The following is a 10116-nucleotide window of genomic DNA, read 5'->3' as shown; positions in this document are numbered from 1 at the left end:
TGTTTCTAACTCTTCTTATTCGTCATTTCAATTGTTTCCTAACAATAATCACATAGCAGATTAAACGGTTGTTTATTGTAATAGCGTGTACCAAGCTTACAATGAGCTTATGATCGGACTAGAATTAATATTTGTTATTCAAACTTTTGCAGTTTTTTGGGATGTGTATGGTAAGTGGTAACACACAGCAGACGAGTCAATGGAGGTCCAGAATTCGGGCTTTAGCGGCATGGAAATTGTGAATATTTTTGTTACAATTTGCATAATGAGAGTATGCAATGTATTAATGAGTATGCAAATGACAATGACTGAGTAGGCATATAATTGCATTAATAAATAAATAATATTAATATCTTTTATTGTCTTCTCATCAGGCTTAGGATTTAGACCTTTAGATCTGCTAGGAATGTCATGTTTTGAATCTATAATTAATTATAGAGTACAAATGTACAGTTAATAATCATTTAATGATACAAATGATACAAACAATGATCTAATACAGCTATTGTATATCTTTTTCTCACATAAACATTGAATCCTCAGACATTATTGTCAACAAAGAATACTTGACTTTGACTCTAATTCTACTGCCCTCCACACAAAGCTTTGCTCCGGTCACAACCCAATACCCGGGCGGGTCTTCCGGGCCCCTCACCATTTCCTTAGTATCAACAAAACACGACATTTTCGGCAGCCTTATAGGCGGGCCATCAGGATAAACAGCGGAATTCAGTTCCACCTTAACGGGCTTCGGTTCAGGTATACTAAGTCCTATACTAAAAGGCGTGCTCATTAGCGTTGACATTAGGCCCGACTTCCGAGAATGTGTGGATGGCCCGTCCCATTCTGACCGTCGGATCTTTCCAGATCCGACGGTTGAATATCCTAACCGAAGAAACAAAACCTTTTTCATGCCAAAGCCTTTGACTTCAAACCAAGCTTTGGTGACGATGGAAGCCGAGTCATCAATAAGAGCCTCGTTGTACTCGACCGGGTAGCTGCACACGTGTGAGAATATGCTCCATTTGACCGGCTCTAAGTAGCCTTTTTCAATCGGCTCGTCGCTCGGTTTGTAGGTGAAGTCATTGCTGAGTTCAAGCGTTTTAGGAGCCGAAGATAGGTGTTGCAGATGGATGGCTAACCGATCACTCTTTCGTCCTTCTAAGTACAACCGGACCCCAGTCACGGGCCTATTCTCGGAACTAACCTATGGTTGACCAATCGGTGAATTAGATAAACGAGTCAAGATTCTATATTTCTACATAAATACAAGCAACATTTACCTTGACCGTGTTGACATAGAGCCGAGGACCCAAGAAAGTGAACTGAAGTGACGGGGATGGGGTTTTCTTGCGTCTCGAAGCAAGCGGAAGATCACCGTAAGCCGGGGCCCACTGTCGAGGTAACTGGAACTCTAGAAATTGTTCAAGCTCCTCAATTGGTGGTTTATCTGCAATACAAAAAATATTTTTTAACTTCTACATCAACTGAATGCAAGTTACTAAAAGAAGTATACTACTCACATCTAAGGTACAGATTAATGGCGTGACACAGAAAACCGCTACCACGAACGCCACTTAAAAGTGCCACGATTGGAACAAACGACATAGAAATGACATTTGGTGACTGGGATACAGTTGAAAGCCAACTTATGTGGCTTTGACCGTTATCAACACCTCCACGCCGAACATGAATACTAAATAGATCCTAAAGATAAAAACATATATGTACTTTTAAGAATATAAATGCTATATTTATAAGAATATAAATGTTGTTCACAAACATATGAGGAGCTTACATCATTCTTAGACCGAGAAACAACAGAGGGTCTTAGAGCATTCACGAGTACTGGAGGGAGATCCCAGGCTACAGCCCGTTTATCCTGCATTACACCATGATTGTTAATGTTAGTTTTTCTGATTATTATTATAACCAAGCGGGCCGTTTGACAGCCTCTAATTCGCACTTCATCTTCAACATACCTTTTCCTTTGATGATTTATCCGAGCCTGAATCAGAAGCTTCAGAAATATGATCATCTGCTAATTGCTTCAACAAATTCTGCACTTCTGTTGGCTCAAGATTTGAACTTTGTAGCTGCTTTAGGTAAATTACATCTTTACCCCCCATCTTTACCCCGACTACGATATGAGTACCGTATTTGTCGATAAACCTGAGAATTTAAGGTTACTTGGTTTTAGAATACATATTATGTTACAAACCGTAAAGAAAACGAGTAAAATACTAAAATGTCATACTCAGCAAGGGCGGTAGGATCCCATGAAGACGGTACTTCTTGCTTCACTTTCTCAGATAATGCAATCTGTGTTTTTGCTAATTCAATGTTGTATAATGTAATTATACATCCATCGAATGCTAGACATTTTGTCGTGGGCGCGTCTCTTTGCCAACAACCTTTATATCCAAACATCGAATTGAAATATCCGGATGGTATTTTGCCAGATAACGATAATTCCTGATTAAATTGCTCTGACATCTGATGAACAAAAATTCATATACATATATATTAGCGGGATTCATCACATAAAAATGAACATATATCGTTCAAATAATACGATGTAATAAATAAAGGACACGGTGGCAATATTGTAGACTGATAATAATAATAATAATATTAATAATAATATATAGAGTAATTATGCTATAATAAAAAATACGAATAGAGTAACGATAACTATATTACACTTTACAAGTAGTGTAATAAACTAATAATATTATTACTCTATTTCATTTTGTTGTAAAGTAGTTATTACGCTACAAACAAAATATAAGTAGAGTAATTATAATTACACTACACTTTACAACCAGGGTAATTATTATTACTCTACTTGTACTTTTCTATAGCGAATTACTCTGCAGAGTAATTACAAAAGTCTCAATGAACCCCTCGTTTGTATTAGATCTAACTCCTATACATAAGTATTAACATAGCATTGACTTCAAAAGTCAACCTATTAGATCAATTGATAATCCACAATAGTTTTGATCAAATAATACAAAGTATAAGGTTTAAATTAAAGTCAAAGGAAGTTAAACAATGAAGAAACAACTCACTTGATTAAACGAAAGAACATCCGAATGAAACCGGGTACGCTCGCCTTTATCACACTTAATCGAAGGCGAAACATTAGGAACAACCACACCACCGGGAACCACAAGATCCTTAGTCGGGTTTCCAGCAAGATCAATCAGGGTTGACCCAGAAGGTCTGGGTTTACAAGCGGTCAACCGGATATCGGAAGTGAGATCATAGCCGTACCCGATTACCGAAACCGCCTTCTCGGCAGCTGATTGAGGATCATAGAAGCTGGTCTTGTAGAAAGACATATTATTATTTATTTATTTTGTGTGTGATAGATAGTGATAATATTAAGGTGGAGTAGAATAAAATGAATGAATGTATGTGAATTGGCGGGTAGGTTAGTTGATGGTTTAAGAATTTGGTTTGGAGTGTGTGAATGGAAGGCGGCCGAATGGGTACAGTGGGTTGGTGCCACGTGGATAAATCGTTAAAATGTTGACTATGAATAGTCTTTCAAGTTTGAAGTTTGAAATAATCAATGAAAGAAACAAAGATGCTTGCCCCTCCAAATACGTTTTTGTCTTTTTGTTTTGTTATTTTTTAATTTATAGTTTAGTTTTATGTTTAAAAAAGGAATTTAAGAATTACACGTTTGTTTAGTGTAATAACTTTCTAGGGCGGAAATAGTATTGGTAGTTATGTTTAACATGTTTAATAAACAAGTCATGTGTCGGGAAGATATGTACTTTTCTAATTAAATTGTCACCTTGCTAAACAAATAACAAAGGGCATTTGACTCAATGGTATTTGTTGGTGTGATAAATGTTCTATATCTTTTAAAATCAAGGGTTCTATACCTCGCTAGACGGTTATGTATGAGTAAAATATTAATTGAAAAATAAATATCAAAAATAGAAAACTTAAAGTTTACTCTTTTATTAAATAAAAAACGAAAAAGAGTAGATTTAGAAAATAAAAAAATTTAGTGTTTGTTAATTATACCATGGAAGTAGTCGTGCTTTAGTTCTCGTATTGAACCGACTCATGTTCAGATTGATATGTTTATCTTGGTTTAATTAAATTATAGACTTGCTAACCGGTTTAACCTGCTTGGTTCTAACTCATTGATCTAATTATTTAAACAAATGCACTAATTATAAATAATTTTTTGTTGGCCCCTTGCAGTATCAAACAATTGGAAAACTTAAAATTTACTATATTTATATAACATTTCTTTCTTATAATTCACAACACATTGTAATATAATATATATCTATACTATATATAATACACCAAACAAAGGTAAATTAAGACACTCATTTTAAGTAATTTACAACACTTAAAGCATGAGGTACATGTGTTAGTAAGGGTAAATATGTCTTTTAAACACAATTTATTCAACTTACAAGTTTGGTCTCTTATCTTTAACCATATTATGTTTTTAATTTAACTTGTAAACTAACTTCTCACCCATGATTTTTAAACGACTATAGCCTTTTCATACGCCAATATTTTTATAAACAAATTGCACCATAAAAACATGCATTTTATTCTCTTTAATTTTGATATAATATTGTTGTAATTTTTTTTCATTTTAAATAAATTAATATGTTATGTATGGGTGTTCAGTGTCGGTTTTGATGGTTTTTAAGTTAAACTTGTGAGTCCAACCGTTAATACTGATTTTTTGTCGTCCCAAACCAAACTCAACCATTGAAAGTTGAAACCGAATCGTTACTAACGGCCTGGTTCTGGTTTGGTTTCACAGTTTAAACTTTAATAATAAATTTAGTTTAAAATAATTAATAATGTAAATGTACCGTCAATGTTAACTAAAAACCAACATAATATGATACTTAAGATGATCATAAATAAAAAAAAGATAATTTTAGTCACATAAATGGTAAATATTAATGGAAGATTTATGACGTGAAATAATAACAATAAATATTACAAAAGGAATCATATTGCAATTAGGTTCATTTACACTCTTTTCTGGTTTCATATGGCCGGTTGCCGATATAAACCGCGAACCAACCGTTCACTACGTTTTGAAAATTTTGAAACCGATCAACAAACCGAAAGTTTAAAAGAAAAAGAAAAAAGAAGTCAAACCAATGACCGGCTTAAACGATTTCAAGGTTTTAACTGAACCATAAACACTTATATTTGTACGTGATTAATAGGTTCAAACATTCGCTGCATCGCGCGGGCACCCGTCTAGTATTTATAAATGAATACAATAAACACGATCAAAATCAACCGCATACTAAAATAGTATGTTATTCACACAACTTTTTGACGTACACTGAGCTACCAACCAAGTATTATAGATAGATTGTATTTAAGTAATTACAAAACGTAATAATATTTTTGACTTTTATACTGAAATAGATTTTTTAATCACAATAAGAGTTATGATTAATGGCATGTTGCAGTGAGTGACGTTGGCATGGCAAGAGAAGTTTAAGGCACTTTTTTATTTCATTATAAAAATACGTATAGTTTTGATTAAAGTAAGAGTGAGTTTGGTGGAAGTTGCCCATAAGAATATAGATCTACAAGTGGGTACACTACAAAAGTGTTTTGTGACTTGTTAGCTTATAGTCCACGTTAGAAAAGAAAATACATATAGCTCTTTCTGAGTCAAGTAAAATCCCACAACCAATAGATTTTGAATTATTAATATATATATATATATATATAACGATCAAAATGAACCATTATTAATTGTTATCACTTTGTAAACTCAAAATATATACAGGTAGGTTCATTAACATACTGTCACCGACGACGACACAACCACCATTGTTGCCGCTAACACCATCACGACCTACAACCACATCACCTCCTCCATTGCTATTAACTTCCAAAAGAAAAATATACAAGTGAACCTTTTTTGAATTTCTTTTCTCCGAAAGTGATTCATTTCCACTCGGGTCTATTTTCATGAAAACTAATTTTCCTCATAGCCCAATAAACACTTCTATGTAACAAATTTAAAGGCCTAAAACAATTTATATCGAAATTCAAAAGTACGAAACGTCCGTAAGATAAAAGAGACGAACTGTCTAACACTCTACTATGCAACCATCACATTTTCTAGTCCCATGAGAACAAAAAGATTACGTAACTTGGCTAACGAGGACTACTATCACATTCTCACACTTAAATTCTAATTTTGTATGCCGATATTAAATTATGAATATCTAAAAAGTGCAAAAAACCTGATAGATGTGGAAACAGTTAAAATACAGAGAGATAATATTGTATAGGATTATCAGTCATATACGGCGTATCTACTTCAAAGTTAAGTTCAGTTCAATAAAAAAAGACATGTTGGTATAAATTTATAAACATGGTAGACAATGGCATAACATATGTTTCGATAATCTAAATTATGAATACAACTTTGGCCAAAAGCACATTGGTTGCTTAAGCATTAACACGAGGAGTATCAACAAAACTTTTGAGGTTTGGCTACTAAGAAAATCAACAACTTCATCTATTACTGTATCTATAATCTAACAAAAGCCACATGAAGGCGAAATAAAAAGAATAATGATATAAATGTCTAAACCATTCATTGTTTGGCAAGCGCAGCATATGTTGAAGATTACCATTTTAACAATCATGGTAAGTCAAGGAAGAACAGGAAGCTCAATCTCATTGAAAGAAAAGAAGCTTACACGTCCATGTTCAACGTAACAAAACTTCAGAGGAACACCTTTACATTGTCCTTCAAGATCCTCGATCTGCTTCTTAGTTGGTGGACCGCCACTAAAATATTCAAAACAAAAATAAAACGAATATAAGAAACAGACTTAAGGTGTCAATATTGATGTGTTATCTTACCTATTTATGCAGAGAATAAACATCGGTTCACCCGGGCTAGACTTTCTGAACTTGCTGTTTGGAGGGTAAACATCAAAAACTGGTCTCACATCATTTATCTGCATACTGCTGAACAAATTAGCGATTTCAGTTACAGAAGCTAATTCTTCACAACCATTCTCTGCTTCACCATCAATAGATGAAGGCACGGTTTTAACTTGTTTCATACTCCAACAAACACCGTGTCTCTTGATTATGTAACCCAAAGATTTTAGGTGTCTGTACACCTCAGACGACTCCCAAGAAGATCCACCTACACCTCCTGCAACCTTCTTGTAAATATCTTCAAGTGGGATACATTTGTCATCATCATCAAACAGTTGCAGCGCCCCGATCTCTGCCAAAAATCTACAAATTATGAAACATGTTTTGAAAGTTTTAATACAGTTCCACAATCATTATGGGTACAAGTCTTATCTTGATTGAAATATCACTTACAGAGTATCTTCAAGAAAAATGTATAATTTTCCACCGTGCATTATCCCTGTTGTTATCCACATTCGGCCTTTGTGGCTAATAATCTCGGCCATACCCAACTCCTCCTTCCAACGAGCCTTGGAATCACCTTTCCTAAACATAAATTACTCTGTTAAACATTGGTGATGAAAGTTTGATACGGGGATAAATAATCCTCAAAAGTACCTAAACTGTAACTTGGGTATGTCACCGTATGCATAGCAATGGTCCTCATTGTCACTATCGGGTGAAGATACCTCTGAATCACTTGATCCACCAGCCCAATCTTCCAATTCCATGATTAAACTGGTGTTTAAAAGATAATACTAAAACTTCAGAGCAAATAAAAGACACGTGATGATAGATGGAATAAGAAGGTAGTAACAATTATCTCAAATAGGACAGTTATATCCATGAAACAGAGAATTAACAGATTCATCCTTACAGAAAGTACATATAAGGTTGTGACATGTTTTTTCATTTATGTACACTACAAAAAATTTATTCAGTCAAAGGTTCAGAACTTCAAGGCCGCATTACTGCGTATAACCTTAAATTAATTTGAAAGCAAAGTCTAGATTCGGTAGTCTAGAAACCAGTAGCTTCTGATCAAATGCATAAAACCTTCCTCAAACACAAGTATATGTTAACGAAACTCAATACCCAGTGGCAGACCCAAGATTTTTTACCTATGGGGTCACCTTTTTTATGGTGCCTGGAATTCTAATTCAAGGTTAGAGTTTCTTAGTCAAGTCGAGTTTTTTTCACTGAAGTTACAATAAGAAATTCATGATATGAAAATAAGTGCAGGGGATGGTTGGAAATCAGCCATAAAGCTGCATATTGGCCTCGTTGGTAAAAGCTCACATTATCAAATTCAACCCAAATGCAGCTGCATTTGTATCTTATTTGTAAAACTAATAATAACTCCAATCACACTAATAGAATAGTTATATTAAATAAATATATCTATAAATAGATACATAGGAGATCATCTATATCATGAATATATACAACAGAATATCCTTCATATCAGCATTGATTTTAGTATCCTAATCTATCTATTCAATAACACACATTTAGTCATATGAAGAAATAAGCCTCCATACAAACAGAAGTGCAAATTAAGCATATGTGACTAGTCTGTAAGTTACATATACACACATGTCTAGCATATATCAGGAGGGATGAAACTGTTACTCTTTTTTAAGAGAAGCCTATTTGATGGGTCATAGAAGCAGTTTCATTCATTCTGCAACAATACTTTTCAATACTTTGAATTAGAAATAGTAGAAAACGTATTTGATCTAGTACCTGAAAATAAAACTTTCAGCTCTCCTAAGACACATAAATATCACTTGTGGATCTTAAAAAAGTACATTAACTCAATACCTAATACTTCACAGTAACAACTTGTGTGATTTTTCAAAGCAATGTTTTCTGGAGTCGCTGAAGCAAAAAACACAAAATCAAAAAACTAAATAACTGTTCATCGTATACGAAAACAAAACCATTTTGTAAATTCATACAACATTTAAATTGCAAAAAAAAAAAAATAGGGGTTATTACTAGTTAAATAGGTCGATTACCTGTTTCTATGTTGAAGATGATGAAATAAAAAACCTCTACAATGGTCGGGGACATCAACTCACAGAAAACAGAAAGCATAGGCTTAAACTGATAGGGGACATCAATGCACAAGAATTTTACCACTACATCAACATAGAATTTGTTCCTATGTGTTCACATCTATAATTCTTATGGGTTCACTAATCACTACGTTCTTTTATATATTACTTTTATGAAAATTTTTAAAATCAATGCGTTCCCGTGAACTCAATTGGTGTGGGTCCGCCACTGTAAATACCAGCAAAGGCTCAATCGTCAATTCTATCGATGTAATAAATCGAATAAACAGGCACACACTTTACTAGTATTTCTGCTAGACGTTCCGCAAATGAACTAGAAATTTAAAGATTTATTAATTGTTATCTAGTTAATTTGAAACAAGTACACAACAGTAAAATTGATAATTAATTCTATAACAAGATTGAAGTCACATTTAATTCAAGCATTTTATCAAACACCTGGTGTGCACACTTCACTATTAACTATCACATAAACATACTCAATATCAAACCACACATGATGCCATTTAAGCACAATACACAGAATCATATATGAACAAAAGATACAAAGTGGCATAAAGAATAAAGCTTTTCAATGAATTTGATAACTTAACGGATATAATATTAAGGGGTGGCGGCGCAGCTTGTTGCCCGCCTACCTGCTATGTTGATGTAATATCTATGTTTCTATTTAATGAAAGAAATCATTACTTAACGGATATAATATTAAGGGCATACCTGTGCGTGTTACGTCAATTAACTCAGAAGCATCAAGTTAATACTAAAAACTGGATCAACAATTGTTCACGGCGGAAAAATAGCGGCGGCGACGGCGGTGGGAAGAATGGGATTTGGAATCTCCGGTGGGATTCCGATCATCAGCTCTTAAGCCCTATAATATTTTTGGGCCTGATTAAAAGATTCTGGGCCGATATTTATATAGGGCCCTATGCTTATTTCTTTGTTATCAAGTGGGTTTTTTTATCATGTAAATACATAACTAAAAATTTTAAGAGAAGCTCATTGACAAGATTGGTTATTTAAATTTAATGAGGTGAAATTCAGTTTTTTATGTTTTTCTGTTGCTTTCCATGAT

At 33.9% G+C, this 10116-nt stretch overlaps 2 protein-coding genes across 2 annotated transcripts; both read right to left on the bottom strand.

The window, feature by feature from the left end:
• Nucleotides 1-410: 410 nt before the first annotated feature.
• On the bottom strand, nt 411-3382 carry LOC143578468 (MACPF domain-containing protein NSL1-like). The gene is made up of 7 exons (XM_077062045.1): nt 3075-3382; nt 2258-2496; nt 1983-2172; nt 1799-1882; nt 1524-1707; nt 1284-1450; nt 411-1207 (listed from the first exon to the last, which is right to left on the bottom strand). Exons 1-7 carry the CDS (start codon nt 3345-3347, stop codon nt 521-523), a joined length of 1824 nt encoding a protein of 607 aa, XP_076918160.1. The 5' UTR covers nt 3348-3382; the 3' UTR covers nt 411-520.
• A 3043-nt stretch (nt 3383-6425) lies between these two features.
• Nucleotides 6426-9909, bottom strand: LOC143578480 (uncharacterized). Its single transcript, XM_077062051.1, has 5 exons — nt 9759-9909; nt 7579-7698; nt 7375-7506; nt 6898-7284; nt 6426-6822 (listed from the first exon to the last, which is right to left on the bottom strand). Exons 2-5 carry the CDS (start codon nt 7689-7691, stop codon nt 6684-6686), a joined length of 771 nt encoding a protein of 256 aa, XP_076918166.1. The 5' UTR covers nt 7692-7698; nt 9759-9909; the 3' UTR covers nt 6426-6683.
• Between the last annotated feature and the right edge of the window lie 207 nt (nt 9910-10116).

Source organism: Bidens hawaiensis, unplaced genomic scaffold (assembly GCF_021521415.1).
Source record: "Bidens hawaiensis isolate Kalapana, Puna unplaced genomic scaffold, B.hawaiensis_p1.1 tig00029276_1, whole genome shotgun sequence".
NCBI lineage: Eukaryota > Viridiplantae > Streptophyta > Magnoliopsida > Asterales > Asteraceae > Bidens > Bidens hawaiensis.
The sequence above is the reverse complement of the archived record's forward strand: the minus strand, read 5'-3'. Positions and strand labels throughout refer to the sequence as shown.

What these genes read in the sequence shown, in the direction of transcription:
- LOC143578480 (XM_077062051.1), bottom strand. Translation starts at nt 7,691, where the DNA reads ATGGAATTGGAAGATTGGGCTGGTGGATCAAGTGATTCAGAGGTATCT. An exon ending in ATACCCAAGTTACAGTTTAG is followed by an intron (nt 7,507 to 7,578) that starts GTACTTTTGAGG and finishes ATTTATGTTTAG; the next exon opens with GAAAGGTGATTCCAAGGCTC. An exon ending in ATTTTTCTTGAAGATACTCT is followed by an intron (nt 7,285 to 7,374) that starts GTAAGTGATATT and finishes CATAATTTGTAG; the next exon opens with ATTTTTGGCAGAGATCGGGG.
- LOC143578468 (XM_077062045.1), bottom strand. Translation starts at nt 3,347, where the DNA reads ATGTCTTTCTACAAGACCAGCTTCTATGATCCTCAATCAGCTGCCGAG. An exon ending in ATAAATCATCAAAGGAAAAG is followed by an intron (nt 1,883 to 1,982) that starts GTATGTTGAAGA and finishes GGTGTAATGCAG; the next exon opens with GATAAACGGGCTGTAGCCTG. An exon ending in TCTATGTCAACACGGTCAAG is followed by an intron (nt 1,208 to 1,283) that starts GTAAATGTTGCT and finishes GGTCAACCATAG; the next exon opens with GTTAGTTCCGAGAATAGGCC.